This window comes from Micromys minutus, assembly GCF_963924665.1.
Source record: "Micromys minutus genome assembly, chromosome: 2".
NCBI lineage: Eukaryota > Metazoa > Chordata > Mammalia > Rodentia > Muridae > Micromys > Micromys minutus.
In genome coordinates this window covers 54,854,667-54,872,449 of record NC_137971.1, presented here as the reverse complement: position 1 = coordinate 54,872,449, position 17,783 = coordinate 54,854,667, and the positions used below count along the sequence as shown (strand labels likewise).

The 17,783-nt window shown below is 51.1% G+C and overlaps 1 protein-coding gene across 1 annotated transcript; it reads left to right on the top strand.

Annotated features, from left to right (window-relative positions):
* Positions 1-258: 258 nt before the first annotated feature.
* On the top strand, positions 259-1,670 carry FGF4 (fibroblast growth factor 4; the record flags this gene model as incomplete). Its single annotated transcript, XM_080911126.1, has 3 exons — positions 259-586; positions 969-1,072; positions 1,494-1,670. The coding sequence occupies 3 exons, from the start codon at positions 259-261 to the stop codon at positions 1,668-1,670; spliced, it is 609 nt and encodes a 202-aa protein (XP_080767252.1).
* Between the last annotated feature and the right edge of the window lie 16,113 nt (positions 1,671-17,783).

Sequence of the window (17,783 nt, the reverse complement as noted above, 5' to 3'; positions counted from 1 at the left end):
GGTCTCTCCAGGTGACAGTAACCACCGCCCAGCCTGCGCCTCCTCCCCCGGCGGTGATTGGCAGGCGGCCTGCGCCCCGGCTCCCAAGCGACCGACGCCCCGCGGGCAGGCGAGTAGGAGGGGGCGCCGGCTATATATACCACACTGCTCGGCGGGGCTAGGCACGCGGGGACTGTCCCGCCACCGTCGCATGCCCTTTTGCTCCCGCGGCTTCGATCTGCGCGCAGCACTCACCGAACTCACGGCCCGCGGGCCGGGATGGCGAAGCGCGGGCCAACCACAGGGACGCTGCTGCCCAGGGTCCTGTTGGCCCTGGTGGTGGCCCTGGCGGACCGTGGAGCCGCCGCACCCAACGGCACGCGGCACTCCGAATTGGGGCACGGCTGGGACGGCCTGGTGGCCCGCTCGCTGGCACGCTTGCCCGTGGCCGCGCAGCCCCCACAGGCAGCGGTCCGCAGTGGCGCAGGGGACTACCTGCTGGGCCTCAAAAGGTTGCGGCGGCTCTATTGCAACGTGGGCATCGGATTCCACCTGCAGGTGTTGCCCGACGGCCGCATCGGCGGTGTGCACGCGGACACGAGGGACAGTGAGTTCGGGGCCTAGAGGGTGGGGTCCCGGGCAGTAGTTGTCCCAGGCACTAAGTGGACTCGAGTTCCGTCCCCCTTGGGCTCGAGGACTGCGAGCGCACCCGGTGGCCGGGCCCCGCCTCCCGCCTTCGGAAGCCTGGGCTCCCGGTGAGGAATTCCAGCGCCTTCACCCGCTCGCACCCACGGGAGCCCGGGACAAGCGCCCAGATTGAGGCCGGACTTGGGGGCTACCGGTAGACAGGAAGGAGACGAGCTCTTAATGCATTGGGGACCCTGGGCTTTTTTCACCCCAGCATCGAGATCCCAAGAGGCTCAGAGTCGGAGGGTCTGTGTGGGCCCAGGGTCACCCACGCTTTTCTGACCTGCGTCCCGCCTCCCCAGGCCTTCTGGAGCTCTCTCCGGTGCAGCGGGGCGTGGTGAGCATCTTCGGAGTGGCCAGCCGGTTCTTCGTGGCCATGAGCAGCAGGGGCAAGCTCTTCGGTGTGGTGAGTGCCCGCGGGGTCTGGCTGGGCACCTGCTGGGAACTGTGTGTAAGAAAGACTAGCAGGATTGTAAACCCTTCACCCCACACATACATTTGTGTCTTGGTCACAGAGATCTGGGAGCAGGGTCGCCAGGTCTCAAGAGTTTCAGCCAAAGTAGCCAGAGGCAGGCTGGGTTTCCAGACCAAGAGAATTACCCCATCCAATTCCCTCCTGAGTAGGGTACTTACTGATCCAGGGAGAGAGAGGTGGGTCCCAGCAGGCAGGACGTTCGGCAGGAGATACTAAGTTGATAGGGGCAAGTCCGCCTAGCGTGGACTTATCACCTCCTCAAAGTCTGGGACAATCTTGACATTGCCTACCTAAGACCTCTTGGGCTCCGACTGCAGCAGGTCCCTGGCTCACCCCATGTCCTCTTTCCCAGCCTTTCTTTACCGACGAGTGTAAATTCAAAGAAATACTTCTTCCCAACAACTACAATGCCTACGAGTCCTACGCGTACCCCGGCCTGTTTATGGCCCTCAGTAAGAACGGGCGGACCAAGAAGGGGAACCGAGTGTCGCCTACCATGAAGGTAACCCACTTCCTTCCTAGACTGTGACCCTCCGGAGCCCTCAGCCTCGGAAGCACACCCTACCCCTCAGGAGGAGCACTTTCTCTCGATGGAGAATTGTTTGCAAAAACAGGTGTAAGATATTTAAATTAATTATTTAAATATGTATATATGGACACCCAATTATTTATAATTCTATGTATTTTCATTTTCTGGGGGAAAATGACCAAAAGAACAAACAAATCAAATGCCGCTCGGACCTCTTTGGTGCAGTGGGACAAACTTCTTCCTTCACTCAAAGATCTGGGGTGTGCTGCCATTTCGTGTGTGTGCCTCTGAAACTTGGTGACATCAGATTCCAAGGGCGCCTGGCCTCTGTTGGGAAAGGCCTGCCTGGGACCTCTGAGCCAGTGAGAGGAGGACCTTAAGTCTCCTGTCCGGAGCATCCTGCAGCAGCCACTCCCTCAGCTCCCTTTGGTATGAACCCTGTCGGATCAGTTTACTCCAGGGACAGAAGTTCGTCCTGGAAGTCCTCCCGCCTCTGTTTTTAGATCTCCAAGACTGACCTTTGAACTCTCTTGCAGTCAATCTTTTTGGACCTACCGGATGGGAGACTCTTAAGACAATTTTATAAACTCCTGTTTGCCTTTTTTTTTTTTTTTTTTTTTTTTTTTTTTTTTTGGATTGGCCAACAGGGCACATGGCTTGTAGCCACTGGAACTTTGTTAATTCCCTGGAAAAGAAACTAGGAATGGGCAAGGTGTGTGTGCCACAACTCAAATTCTAGGGATGAAACTCTGTTTGTAATAGAGGATGACTTGTTGGGATATAACAATGTATTTTGCAAAAATCAAACCGAGGAAAACGGGCTTCCCTGAATTTGGGGAACTTTGTACTGGAACTCCATAATTTAAGGGTGAGCTGTCCTTCCGTTCGGGACAGCCCTTCTGCAGGCATACTGAAGGAGTCACATTCCGGTGCTGCCACAATGTGATCGCATTCTATTCCCAACTACCTCAGAGTTCCTGAGTCCCTGGTGACCAAGCCGAGGCTCTGCTGGGTGCGTCTGCTGCGCCTCTTCTACATGCAGCATCTCGAGCCCTGCCGGTCTCTTGTCACGTTCCAGCTATCTTTACCCAATGATTTACTTTTAGTAAGGGGTATTCATGGTGAAAATATGTGCGGCCAGCTGTCGGAGTGCACTATATGGTCACCAAGTCAAGTAACCCTTATATTTTTCTTTATATATTTTACGAATGTAACCCCTGTCACTGAGACCAAGATGGAAGAGCAGGGTCTGCGGCATTTAAAAAAAAAGGGCTGAGTGAGGGAGAACTTTGAATTTTAATGAATGACTTTGGAGTTTATACAAAATGACCTTCGCTCGCTACAGGGAATGTCTCAAATGCTTCTCCCCAAGATCTTAAGACTCTGCTGGGAGGCTTCTGAGCCGCCTCCCGAATTAACTTTATGGGAGGCTACAGACAGCAAGACGGGAAAAATCTGATTGGCATTTTTTTTTTTTTTTTTTTTGTCTTTCACATTCCTTTAGAAAACTCTTTGTTTGAATGCTAATGGGATACTTAAAATACTATTCCGTAACACTGCCCTAGAAGGAAGAAGCCACGCCCCAAAGCTGAGGTGGGAGTACCTCCCAAACTTCCCTTTCTGTCTGATGGCTCACCGGATGATAGATTCTTGTGTTTTTTAAGCCTGGCCCTAGACTCCCAAGAGTGTGGGGAAGAAGTTAGTTGAAGATCTTTTGTTTTTGTTATTTTTTAAAAGACTGGGTCTTATAGCCCAGGCTGGCCCTGAACTTGCTGTGTCAGTAAAAATGACCTTGAATTTCGAATCCTCTTGCCCCTTTTCCGAGGGCTAAGGTTACAGACACTGCCCACCACACCCACTCAGGTGCTGGGAACTGAAATCAAGTGTATGCAAGGCCACACCACAGAACTATGCCTCCCTCTTTTTGTGTGTGGGTCAGGTGGGGGCATCTTATTTGGTAGCCCAGGCTGGCCTCCTCTTGAATCAACTAAGTGTTGAGACTACAGGTAGAAAACTCCTGCCCTGCTCTGATGGAGTCTGCAGCTATGTTGCCTCAGGCAGGCTATGGTCCTACCTGACACCCATTACCTGTTCAGCGCCCTAGCTTTCTTTCCTGTGCCCAGGGACAAGACTGTATCTTTGGAACTTTGTTACCAAAATGCCAAAATGGATTTGAGGTTTCTGTATCCACCTGTTACCGAGTCGGTCTGTAGTTAATACAGGTGTCGACCCAGAGATAGTATGTGCTGTGCACACTGGATGCTCCAAGAGAAGCATTCAATCCTGTATAGAGAGCCCCAAGAACTGATGGGGATGATTGGGAGAGATATTAAAGATAACAAATGTGTCTGGAAGCACCTGTGTCTGCTTTATCTTTTGCTATTTGCTGCTGAGCAGGATGGTAGCAGAGAGACTAGTCTTCGCCAGCTGTGTCCACATAGATGTGGCTTGGAAAATCGTCCCAAAAGCCATGGTATCACAAAACTGTTGCTGCCTACCCTGTCACTGACGGGTCTGTGCCCGTGCTGTGACTACTTACCCCATGAAGCCCAGTGAGGCAGGAGCTGGTCAGATGAGAACAGTCAACACATAATACATGTGGTTGACTTCAGCCAACTGCTCTCATGAAGATATGGAATCAGATTACAAGCCATAACCAGATCACAGGTTTTGTAAAGTTTCTGCTCATTTATTTTTGGAGACGGGATCTCACCAGGCAAGTATTCTGGTCCAGTCTCAAAATTCCATCCTCTCACATTCCAAGATTACAGGTTTATAGATCTGTAAGTTGTCTGTATCAGAATGTGTTTAGATTTCTGGGCTTGTTTTGCTCTCTGTTTTTAAGATAGAATTCTAGCCCACAATGGAGTATGAGACTCTCTTAAGCCACGTAGTAGGCTGGCTGGTGGTGACACACACTTTTACTCTCAGTACTCCTAAGGCAGAGGCAGGTGGATCTCTGAGTTTGAGGCCAGCCTAGTCTACAGAATGAGTTCCAGGGCTATTTCAAAGAAATCTTATCGTGGAAAAAAAAATATAAGAATCAAGTAGGGGCTGGAGATGTGGCTTAGTAGGCACAGAGCACTTGCCTAGCACACAGAAGCCCTGCCTTGGCTCCCTAGCATCACATGAACAGGGTGTGGTGGTGCATACCTGTAATTTCAGCATTTTTGGGGGGCGCAAGCAGAGGATCCTAAACTCCAGGTGGGCCTCCAATAGATTGTGAGTTTGGGGCCAGCCTGGGCTTCTGTGAGAACCCCTCAGTAATAGTAAGTGACCAGGGCAGGCCACCTATATGACATGTCCCTATGCAAAGGAGGCTAGGCACAGGGCAGACTTCGGAGAAACACCTCAGGCATGCCCAGCTCTGAAAGGTCCACTTGGGCCATTCAGATTCTCAGCCTTCGGGATAGCTCGGCACACCTAGGCCTTAAGCCAACCCAATTACAGTAACCCAAGAGACTGGTTCTGGTGCTATTCATAAATGGTCAGAAGCAACCAGAATCTTGAGCATCTACTTGTGCTCTCTTGGGCTCTTCAGCAAAGCTGTTATAGCCAAACAAGGTGATCATTATTGGCTTACTGGTGCTTTTGAATTGGCCACCTCCAGCCCAGAAAGATGGTAGGAGTGGGGGTCTCTGGCAGGCACTGAGTGGAGCTGAGTGTCTTTGTTCTGTTTCATTTTGAGGGTTTTTAAAAAATGTATTTGTGGTATATGGGCTTCAGGGTAGGGCATACGCACAGAGAGAACAACTTAGAAGTCAGTTCTTGGTCAGGCATGATAGAACACTTTATTCCCAGCACTCAGAGGCAGGCGGGTTTGAGTTTGAGGCTAGCCCAATCCACATACTGAATTTCAGGCTAGCCCAATTAAGACATTTTTTTCCTGTCCATTACTCTCCAGTGATATCAGGTTTGACAGCTGCCTTTGTCCACTGAGCCATTTCTCTGGCTCTGGTTTTAGGGGTTTGGGGGTTATTTTTTAGTTTGTTGTGTTTGAGACAGGATCTTGCTATGTAGACCAGGCTAGCTTCAAACTCCCAGAGATCTGCCGGCTTCTGTCCCCTAAAGGCTAGGATTCAAGATATGCACCACCACACCTGGTGATTTGGGGGTTTTAATTTTATGGGGAGAGTTTGCACACAGTCTCCACCACAAGTTATGTGGTTCAGTTTCTTACGTCTGGGGAACTTGCTTGGGTCATCTGGAGTGCAGTGGCTGAGCCTGGGGCTTCCCTTTCTCGGGGGAAACTTTCAAATGTTAAAGAGTTACTGTAGCCAAATAGAGACTTTCTTCTAGAGAAGCCAGAAGGCATACCGAACTGTTGGCCACATGAAGCTGTCCCGAGCTACTACATGGCAGTACCCAGTCACCTGAGCCAGACTGGGAGTGCTCAACTGTCAGTTAAGTGGTGGGTGGAAGAGATAGGCCACAGGGCATGGTCAGCCAAGGCTGTTTCCACTTGCACCTCTCTAAGTGGTGTGGCATCCATCTCTGGAGGAGTCTGGAAAGCATGTAACTCAGGAGGAAGGTGGCACCTGGCAGGCGGCCTCACTCCTTTAAAGGATCACTTATAGCTTGCAGAACAGTCAGGGGCCCTGGGCAGCTGGCCAAGCCCAGAGCATCCTTTCTGAACATCCTGCATGTGTGTGCCCCGCACTTGCTGTAGTCCTACAGTGTGGGCACCCCTCTGTCAGCTGCTCTGGTCCCCTTCTGTCCCCCCCCAGACACACCCTGCTTCTGCTCCCCCCCCGCCCCCTGCTTCTGCTTCCCCCACCCCCTGCTTCTGCTCTCCTCTTTCTGAGACGCATAAATGCGCCCCCTGCTCATGTCATCTTTGGCACAAATGTCTCTGTGACTTCTGAGGCAGGCCGCAGGGTTTTGATCTACTGCGGGGTTGGGCAGCCAAGCCCTGTGTCTGTTGCCTCAGGAGGAAGTAGATCCATCCAGAGTAGCTGCAGGAAATGAGTGTTCTCTTAAGAGCCCTTATTGAGCTGGAGTTTTACATGATGACAGCCCAGCCTTTGGTCAGGTCCTGTCTTAAAAACCAAACAAACCAGAAATCCAGCACTGGGGAAGTAGAGGCAGGAGGCTCTTGAGCCCAAGGTCATCTTCTTATACCGAGAGGTGGCCAGCCGGAGCTTGTCAGGTGTGGTGATGCACAAATCAGGTGCTAGAGGCCAGCAGATCAGAAATTCAAGGTCACCTAAAGCTACATAATTAGCTTAAAGCCACCTGGGCTACTTGAGACCTTATGTCAAAGACCATAAATAAATAAATAAATAAATAAATAAATAAATAAATAAATAAACAAATAAACAAATAAATAAATAAATAAAAACAAAAGGGAACTTTTAGAGTTATTGTACCATGGGAGTCTCTCTGGCTTTGACTCCTGGTTAGCTATTGTGTGTCAGCCCAATGCTATTAGTGGTTGTTCTGGGGACTAGTTGAACAAGAAGGATCTTCTGGCAGATGCAGAATCTATTGCTATGAATAAATACTCTTAAGGCAGCTTAAGAAAGGAAAGAGTTTATTCTGCTTCCAAGTCTAGTCCTTGAGAGAAGTCAGGACAGGAACTCAAGGCACAAGCTTGAAGGCCAGCCTGTCTGCTTTTCCACATAGCATTACCTCTGATAGGAAAACTCATGCACAGCCAAGGAAATGCAGCAGGTTCGTGCTTAGCTAACTTTCTTACGCAGCCTAGGATCACCAGGCCCTGTGGTGCAGGCCTTTAATCCCAGCCTCAGGGATAGGGAGGCAGGTGGATCACTGTGGCTTCCAGGAGAACCAGGACTATATAATTAGATCTTATTTAAAAATAAATAAATAAATAAATAAAATGAAAACAATAACAAACAAACAAAAATTACCCAGGATCACCTGCCTAGGGAATAGTGCCACCCAGAGTGGTCTGGGCTCCCCTACATCAATTAACAATCAAGATAGTCCCCTACAGACACGGCTACACACCATGATGCTCTTAGTGACTCCTCTACTGAGATCACCTGAGCCTAAGCTGTGACAAATTGACCATTAAAACTAAGATAGGGGGGAAAAAACAGACAGAATTCAACACAGAGAGAGCCTCTCTCATGCTAGGCCAGCCCCCTGCACTGGGCTACATCTCAGCTTTACACTTGTACTTTTAAGCCACTACCTTTTCCTTTTAATTGAGTATTACTTAACTAATTAGCTGGCTGATTGATTTTGAGACAGGGTCTCAGTTTGTAGCCATGGCTGGCCTGTAACTCACTGTGTAGGTAACTTGCTGATTTGCTGCCTTAGCAAATCACAGGGATCTACCTATCTCTGCCTCCTGAGGACTGGGATTAAAGGTGTGAACCACCACACCAGGCTAGATGTCTTTGTAAATAATGTGTGTGAGTAGTGGAAGCAGTAAGATCAGAAGTTCAAGGCCATCTTTAACTACAAATTGAGTAGTTTAGGCTACATGAGGTCTTGTCTCAAAAAACAAAAAGAAGAGAGAAAGAGAGAGAGAGGGAAGGAAGGAAGGAACAGGAATAGTAGTGGGCACCTTTAGTCCCAGAACTTGGTAAACAGAATCTATCTCTGAATTAGAGTCATCTCTGTTCTACATACTGGGTTCTAGACCCAGCCCAGGCTATATAGTGTGACCCTGTCTCTAAAGAAAATAGGAAAACAGTAAGAAAGGGATGTGGAGGAAGATTCATGCTCCTGGGGCAGCGTTCCACAGGCAGTGGTTTTGATAGCCAATGTCCATTGTCCCATTTCCTCAGGCTGGAAATTCACAGCTGAGATACTCACCTTGGGGCTGGCTTCTCACTCCTCAGGTCCCAGACTGTGTCTTCTCCCTGTGTCCAAATATGTTCTTTTTCTTTGTATCTGTACCTTGATCTCTAAAGACATGAGCCCTGTGGGGTCAAACCTCACAATAGTGACCCCCGTCGTTCTGAGCTTCTGTGGGTTAGGCTTCCAGCAACAACAGGTCCTTTTTATGAGCAGTGTGGGGACAGTGTCATACACAGAGTCACTCTCTGATCTCTCCTCTAACCATCAGAGCTTGGTAGCCTGCCCATAACTCAAGTTAGAAGTGCAGAGTCAGGGGCACATGTGTGAAAGGGTGAGGCAAAGCAACACTTTAACCCAGGCCAGCCTAGACCAGCCATGAAAACAGCTTCAGGCCCTAAAGCCAATGGGGGTGCCCCCAGTCCTGCCTTGGTGTCACCATCCCTCCCATTCCCCAGGGAACCCCTATCTCTTCTAAGCCTCTTGACACCGGCACAGGAGGCTGAGGGCTTCCAGAGGGGCAAGCAGACCTGGAGAAGACCCCAGCTCTCCAGAGGCCCTTTGAACGCCTCCAGGGCCAGGCTTATTTGTACTTCAGAGCTAATGTCCCTTAGGTTACATTTGCCAGAATATGCCAATGGCCTTAAATGGCTCCTAATTACCTTCCTGATGGACAGAAGGGCAATGAGAGGCCAGCCTAGGTGGCTGTGCCTCCCCCAGGCACAGAAGTTCACTGAGGGCTCCAAAAAGATCTAGGAGCCTGGGCTCAGCCTTAGCCGGGGCTTCAGCTTGGCTGAAAGACCCTGGGAAAGCAGGTGCTGAGGCACTGTCTACTTCCCCATCCAACAGCACTCCCTCTTCCTCCCCACAGGCTACAATGGATGCCTAAGCCCCGTCACCCAGCATCTCCTGACACCTATTCCTAGCAGGCAAAGGACTTGTGTGTGTGTGAAATGGGAGGTGAAAGAGATTCCCAGATGTTTGTGGCTCATCCATGCGGAATGGGGCTCTGAGGACGTGTGTGTTTCCTATGGAGTAGTGCAAGGGCCACTGGTTGGTGGCTCTGAAGAAGACACATTTAACTTCCTCATGGTCTGGCAGCCAGCAGTTGGCAGTGGGCTAAGCAGGACATGTTCCCTCCCCGGATCTAAAGCAGATTCCTTCTTGCTTCCCATAGTTCCTGGGCTTCAGGCAGTGAGCGATGGCGGTTGTCTGTCTCTCAGTCCTCTGCTCTGTCCCCTCCTTTCTCTGCAAGGGCACCTAATGCTAGATTTCAGTCCACTCAGAACCCAAGACGATTCTCTTGAGAACCTTAGCTATGCTGTCTCTGCAGAAAGTCCATTTCCAAGGAAGGTTTCAGAAGCTAGAAGATGGACCCGTCTTTGGGGGGTCCAGGAGCAACAGGTGTACATTCTGCTTCCAGACTTGGGCTGTACACGGAACAGGCATGGGACTGGCCTTTCAGCCCTGTCCAGTGTGATAGGCCAGGCATAGGGGACAGAGGAGCTGTCCCGGTGTGGAAGTGTCTGGGATTAGAGCAGAGACATCGCCATACTCAAGTGGATCCCAAAACACTGGACTCAGGAGGGCCTGAGCAAGCCGTGAAAGTTCTCCCTGTCCAGCCTGGTCCCAGGGCCTTCCCACTTCACTGCCACAAAAGCTCCCTTCCCTGAGCCCTCCCAAGTCCACACATCAACCTCTCTTCTCTTTCTGTCTATGCCACAGATTCTGAGCCTTTAAGAATGAGACCCCGTATTATCTGTCCTCTTCTCTGAGGCTCCCCCACTGTCAACAGAAGGAGCCAGTATGCAAGAGGGACAGGACAGATGTTTGTGAAGAGAATGAGTGAGCGTGAGCAGGAGGCCAAGGATCCGGTCCCAGGCAGCTCTTTCTGGGGAAGTATTTCTAAACTTTGCCTTCCTTCCTGTTGGGAGTGAAGGCCTAGGTCTGTTTGGGTACTCAGGGTGTTTGTTCCTGCAGAGCTAAGGCTGGCTCATTCCAACTAGGTAAGAGTCAAGCAGCCCCTCACCCCCATGAAGCATCAAGCTGCCTTCACGCCTGGTGCAGGGGCCAGGCTGACCGTTTGCTGGTGTGTGCAGTGCCCAACTAGGGCCCTTTTGGTGAGAAATGTGCATTTTCGCGCAACTTGGCCCAGGAAATCCCTGGCTATTCATGTGCTAACACAGGGTCTAGTCCCCAATGGCTGCCACAACAGGAACCAGAAGGAGCACAGAGGGGCCTGAGGTTGGCCAGGAAGCCAGCCAGGGGGCCGAGGCCTCTCTTCCACAAGCTCTTGCCCTGCAGGGAGCCCGTGGGTGTCAGATCTCTGATCCCTCACACACATTTTGGGGCCTTACTTGTTCCAGCCAGTGTGTCACATGGTGTTCAAATCTCCCATTTCAGCCCCAGTTTAGCTGTTGACAACAACCAGGTCCGTAAGCCAGCAGCCACATCCTCTCCCAGCCTCCCTCTTCTTACCTGTAAAATGAACAGCAGCCGTTGTTTTCTCTTCAGCGTCTGGCTGTGTGAACAATTGAGGTCCAAGAAATGGCCCCCAATCTGCAGAACTGTTCCTCTCAATGATCTCAAAGCTAACTCAAACCGGTGGTCCAGCTCTCTAACAAGCTGCTGATGTGGGTCCCATCACTCAGGACTCGGGATACTGACACAGGAGGTTCAGGAAGCTGAGGTCATCCTCAGCTACCAAGAAAGTTGAAAGCTACCCTGGGCTACATGAGACTCTGTTTGTGGTCCGACACCAAACAGTACAAACAAGTCCCAATCCACCATGGGAAACGCTCATGCTAACAGGTTGCTTGGGTTATCGGAGGATCAAATGCAGTCCTGCTTCCTGATACCCACCCCACCCCCCTTCAACTTCCAGGAAGTTGTTTCTTAGCTCTTCTTTCTGGAGTCAAGGATTCTCCCACGCTCCTGTTTCAGGGACTGTGTTGCTGAGGGACAGTGACCTTCCCAATGGACTAGAAGTGGTGAGAAGCCTGGCTGCGGCTTTAGTCGTGGCTAAGGGACCCTGCTACTGGTCCCGAGAACATGGGAGAGATTGGAAGGTGCCTCCCACATGGGTGCATGAGCTTGGTGCCCAACAGTGCCCAGCCTGAGGCCCTGGCATCTCTCTTGCCTCCTTCTGTGATCTCCTCCTCCAGTAAGTGAGGCTGACTGCCTGTCCCTGCAGGGGTTTAGAGTCCTGTCCTGTCTGACCCATGATTCCCGTGGACAGTCTCCATGCTGACACTGGACAAATGGCCCACAGAGCACAGTCTACCTTTCTGCTTCCTGCTTGTGACTGTGATGAGCTGAGGAGTGGCCACACCAGCTCCCGGAGTGGGCCAGAGCTTGTGGCAGTAAACTGGTGGTGAGAGAGAAAATGAGAAAATGAGGTCTTAGAAGGTAGTGGGGGGGGGTGAGAGGTAGGCTTAGAAGGTAGAAGGAAGGAGAGAGGGGGCTTCTGAGAAATGCTCAGGATGCTGGGTGGCTAGGGGACTATGGAGTTTTAAGACAAAGCTCCAAGAGGCCTTGTTCAGGAGGATTCTAGAAGCCAGCAGGGAGTCAGCCAGGGCTTCCAGAGCAAGGCTGGGGGACTGGATCAGAAAAACTCCAGGACAGCAATGGGGGAAGAATGTTGGGGTGACGGGCAGAGGCAAAGGATCTGGGGCCTGGCAAGTTGGAGCTTAGGGCAGGGGCCTTGGTTACTTGGTAGGCAGAGTTTGCCCTGAGACCAGGCTGTGTGGGCAGGACACTGAGACCAGCCTAGTTCCCTGGAAGAAGTGCAGGGAAGCAAATAGGGAGTGGCCATACCGGACTTAACAAGTACCACGGAGGACAATTGACACCCCCTCCCGCCTCACATCCCTTACAACCCCGCCTGCCACCACCCCAGTTTGGTAATAGGGACCATGATGCTGCTCAGAACGGCATTTGTTTGTTTCTTTGCAATGAACAGTTTATTTTCCAGCTTATAACAGGCACCCACCTCCCTTGTCATGAGCTCACAACCCAAAGAAAGAACGATAGGAATTTCCCAGCAGGACAAGGGCCCATAGGCAGCCTGCCTCACAGCTAGGCGGCTCCATCCGGCCCCCTCATCCCTGCCAGTGCAGCACCCTGAGGCTTAGAGCCAGCAGCAGGCCCCAAGGGTGGCCCTGAGAGTCCCATTAGGGCTGATTCTGGACTCTGCCATCCTCGATCACCTTTTCAAAGATCCTTGAAAAGATCCCTCAATCTCTGGGCAGTCCATTTCCAGCTTGGTGGTGGCTGCCAGCAATCAGGGACCCTCCCACTTACCCACAGGCTTCCAGCCATCAGCTGAGTGCTCAGGGCCATGATAGGACAAGACTGGACAGGCAAAGGGGCGGTGGCAGGCAGAAGCTGAGGTACCCCTCTCCCCCCCCCAAGAGAGGTCTTTGCATCTCTGTAGTATAATCTTGGACAAATCATTTAATCCCTCTCTTCTGTGCTCTGTCCAGCTACAAAACAGTACTTAGGTGGCTTGGGGCCCCTAATTAAGCCAGCTGGCATGGTCCTAAGGTTTCAGATGAAAGGCTGATTGAAGTACAAAGCACTGTGGCCCAGCCAGGGCTGCAAGCCTGTAAGAGAGAGGGGTGGGTGCTCCACTTAGATGATGCTGGGCCTTGGGTCCGGTCACACAAGGTGGGGACAGTGTCAACACCCTGAGAGGTTTTTCTGAGCAGTACTTCCTAAAGTTATCCCTTTCCTGTTCCCTCGCTTCACCTGCTGTAGAGACTCTGGAATAACAGTATATCACCGCTGCTGACTACAGATCCCCGCCTGGACTGCTGTCCCCTCTTCTGCCCTCCCATTCTGGTGGCCTGACTCCCGTTCCTTCCTAATCCCTGCTGTTTTTTTGAAGCCAGTTTAAGACTAACTTTGGTTACAGAGCAAGTTCAAGATCAGCATGAGCTACAAGAGACCCTGTCTTAAAACTACCCAAACTCAAACAACAGTAAAGTCAATGTTCTGGACCAAGAGTTGGGAATGGTGGCCCACACCTGTGATCCCAGCTCCTGGGGGAGGGGGCCCTGAAGCAGGAGGATTTAAAAATTGAGATCCTGGACTACAGAAGAAGAATCGCCATGCATAAGGTACACACCTTTAATCACAGTTGGATTTCTGAGTTCGAGGTTAGCCTAGTGTGTGTAGTGAGTTCAAGACCAGCCAGAACTACACAGTAAGACCTCAAAATCAAGAAAACAAAACAAGACACACACGCACGCATACACACAGAGAGAAGGAAGAAAGGAAACTGAATATCAAGGGACGGAAGGAGCAAACATTGGGGTGGCTGTGTCTGATGAGGAAGGGAAAGGTGCTTGAAAGGTGGAAACTCATCCTATCAGTACGAGATTCAAAGAGGGTTTTCCCCGGGCACACCTGTAGGTCCAGGCCCAACCTTTCTTTTATTCGTCAAAATCACACAGCAAATAACTTCCCGAATAGGCCAGGGAGGCAGAAGTCCCAGCCTTGGGGGGGGGCCGATGCCTCTGGAGAACTGGGTTGTTCTGTGCATTCCCATCTGCTACCCCCAGCCACCTCGATTCTTCCAGGAAGGGTTAGAGAGAACCAGGCTGGAGAGGCTCTGAGATGCTCCTGTTGGCCAATCTGACTTCACTCCCTTGTGACTCGGTGGGACCTCACACCTGCCAGGCACCTGTGCAGACACAGGCTCCTGTGAAAGGCTGAGAGGGGAGGAGAGGTCTGGCTCTTTGAATCAGCACCCTCCCTCCCCAGATCTTAGGTCTTGAGGCAGCAGGTGCTGGCTTTCCCACGTGGCTGACAGCAGGTGCTGACTGCAGGGGTCTTTTTTTCCTGGAGAAGCTGTGTCTTCTCCCATCTGATCTTTGTCAGCCTGGGAGACCCCCAGCAGGCCTCAGTATAACATCTTTCTCTGACAGCAAGCTGGATTCTGACCTGGTAGGGTTGGGTTCATGCAAATGCCAGGCCAGGCCGTGAACTCTGGTCTACTGGGGCTCCCTAACAGAGAGCTGGGAAAGTAGACACTTCAAGGAAGAAACTTTCAACCCACATCACTCTTCACCCAAACTTCCCATAGTGCCTAGGGCCCAGGACCGCATCCAGGTCTCTCCTGTGTTCACCCTACCTGCCTTGTTCCCTCCTCCCAGCTGCACTGCTCTCTCTGGCTAATATGCAGTACGCCATGCACTTTGGTCCTTCTCACTTGTTGACGGTTCTCCTCCATCTCTGCAAGGCAGGCTACCCTGTCCCCGGAGATCTGTGTGTGCATTTGGCTTCCCTCACCATCATCCCTAAATGATAACTTTCAGTGCAACCTGAGCCCGTTCCTATTTGGTTTTCCTCAAAGCATGCTTGTCTGTACACCGTCAGCTCTCTTTCCTAGGTTCTCCTCATTGTGACTAGCTGACTCTCTCAAGCACTGTGCCCAGAGTGTCTTGTGGCACTGTTCCCATCAGAGAGCACAGAAGGGGTGTTTGATAAGTAGTTTTGGAATGAACAGGAGAGTAGGAAAATGAAAGTTTTGGGTTCCCAAAATACAACCTTTTCGCCAGGGCTTCAGTCAAGGTGGGGATGCCTCATTTGTTTTAAACTGTTACCAGAATCTGTAGTAATCTCTTGACTTGACCTGAATTTAAAAAAAAGCAAGTGGTGGTGGTGCACGCCTTTAATCGGGAGGCAGAGGCAGGTAGATCTCTGCATCTGAGGCCAGCCTGGTCTACAGAGTGAGTTCTAGGACAGCCAAGGATACACAGAGAAACCTAGGTCTTGAAAACCTGGAAGGAAGGAAGGAAGGAAGGAAGGAAGGAAGGAAGGAAGGAAGGAAGGAAGGAAGGAAAAGAAAAAACATAGGCCTGACTCTAAAATTAACATTCTCTGTTGTTCAGCTCAAAAAAAAAAAAAAAAAAAAAAAAAAGGAAGAAACAAAATAAAATAATCCTTTCCCTATCCCTTACCCCCCACTCCCCTGGCTTTCTTTTCCCCACTCAGCACCAAAGAAAGACCCAAAGGAGGATCCTGGGGATTGGGGCAAGTCAAAACCAGAGAGAAAAGCAGAGCCTACCCGGCCCAGCATTGGACCAGGGCCCCTTTGAGGGCTGGCTGTGCTCTGTGTGTCTGTAGTGTGGGCAGCACAGCCTTCCAGATGCTCCTGGATGGACCGCCACTTCAAACACCCAGTCCCGCCCAGCGCCTGCAAGCCTCTGTGTATTTCAAAGGCACAGCCAGTAGAATTTCCCCTGTAATCATTAGGCCCCAACTTGCTTTTAATGGACCATTAAGAGGGATGTGATACAGAACACTTCTGATCATTACTGTGTTCTGAAGGCCATGGAGCCCACCTGGAGAGACCTGCAGGGCAGACACCTGCAGTGCCACCTCTTCCTGGGACACTCCAGGGATCCAGGACCCTGTCCAGCAGTAGCACTGGCCTGCAGTGGAGGCCATGACCATGAGGGCCAGGGTGATGTGCCCAAGAGTCACTTTCTGCATGAAAATCCTAACCCATCTGCCAGCTACCTATTTGGCATGAGCTCTCTGTCCAGCACTTTGTTTAGCTACGTCTTTTCTGAACTGTGGGCAAGGATAACAGAGCAGCTTGAATCTCTGTGTAGAAGCACAGGCCTTCACACAGGTAAAACACCAAGCAAACCCTCAGATGAATCATGATCCCCCAAATTCATGTCTATAAGGAGCCTCAGAATGTCATCTTTTGGAATCCAGGCCTTCAGAAAGGAGAGCTGAGGTCCTCAGCAGACCCCTGGCTGGAGCTGTCCTCAGATGTCAGGGCTGGAGAAACAAGTGGTCTAGGAATGGAGAGGCCACAGGGGAGGTCCTCAGAGTCCTGGGTAGCTGAGGAGTGGCATGTTCCCGCAAAGGTCACTGGTTTGGAATTCCTCTGCTGAGGCTCTGCCACCAAAGGCCATGAAAAGTCCCCATTCTTCTCCAGACAGTGCAGCAGCTTAAAGCAGCTCTCTCATTCTTGCTCCCCCTCTCACTCTCTCTTGCTCTCTCTCCCTCACTTGTTCTCTCTCACTCACTCATTCTCACTCTCGTTCTTTCGCTCTTGCTCTCTTTTGCTCTCTCCCTCTCTTGCTCTCTCTCTCTCTTGCTCATTCTCACTCTCTCATTTGTTCTCTCTCTCTCTCTCTCTTTTGCCCACTTTCACTCATTCTCTCTCTCGTTTGTTCTCTCTCTCTCTTGCTCTCTCTCTCTCTCTTCCTCTCTCTCTCTCTTGCTCTCTCTCTCTCTTGCTCTCTCTCGTTTGTTCTCTCGCTCTCTTGCTCTCACTCTTTCTGTGGCATTCTTCTCTCTCTCTCTCACCTTTTTTTTTCTAACTGTTCATTTTATTTTGCTTGCATGTAGGTCTGTGCTTTCAGAGGGCATTGGATCCCCTGGGACTGGAGTTACAGAAAGTTGTGACCTGGTGTGGGGATTCCCATGAGTGTCCTTCCCCACATCCCTGCCTGGGTGCTGAGGAAGCTAGGGGGCTGCAAGGAGAAAGGACTTTTCTTCAACTAGCCTCCTGCCTCACTGTTCATTGTCTATCTTAGACAGACAGACGTCAGTGGACAGCAGGCTCCCTGCTCATGTGTTCAGCAGGCACTACAGGGGCCAGCCGGCCCTTGACCCAGTCAGGGACATCTGATGGAGAAGTGTTATCCCACCATACAGAACCTCACAGATCAGGAGGCAGGAATGTTTCTAAAGGTGATCTAAGAACAGAGGTTCACTTAAAGCCTTGGGAGGGCCTGAAGGGCTTATGGAGTCTTTCTAAAATGACCTGTTTTGGTGGTGGACAGCCCTTACCCAGAGCCTCTGGTCTAATCCAGCAGACTCAGCAGCTTCTGGGGAGTCTCCTGTTTCTGCATCCATCTTGCCATGCAAGACCTGGGATTGCAGACCCAGCCACCATCTGCCTTTATGCACTGGGACTGGGTCCTCACACATCTGCGGTAGTCATTGTCCCAGCCCTGCATCTGTGTATCTGCCTGTTTGCTTCTTCTTTGTCCCCTTCCAGCCCCAGTCCTGCACGTACTAGACTAAGGTTACACACGACCTCAGCTGTTTCCTGCCAAGTGCCCAGTATGGACCACGAGTGGACGTCTATCACTGATCTTCAGACCCTAGGGAGATGTTTTCATGGGGACTTTGGTGGCCCTTAAGGGCACCCCTTCCCCATTCCTTGATGTCAGGAGAGAAGGCTATGCCCTCCACTCAGCTTATGGGCAGACTCTCTGACCATGCGATGGCGGGGGTGACTGTGTCTGTCTCCTTACTAGCCTTCTGCTTCTCTGACTCTCAAATGGTCCCTTAATTGGCCATTTGTCCCCT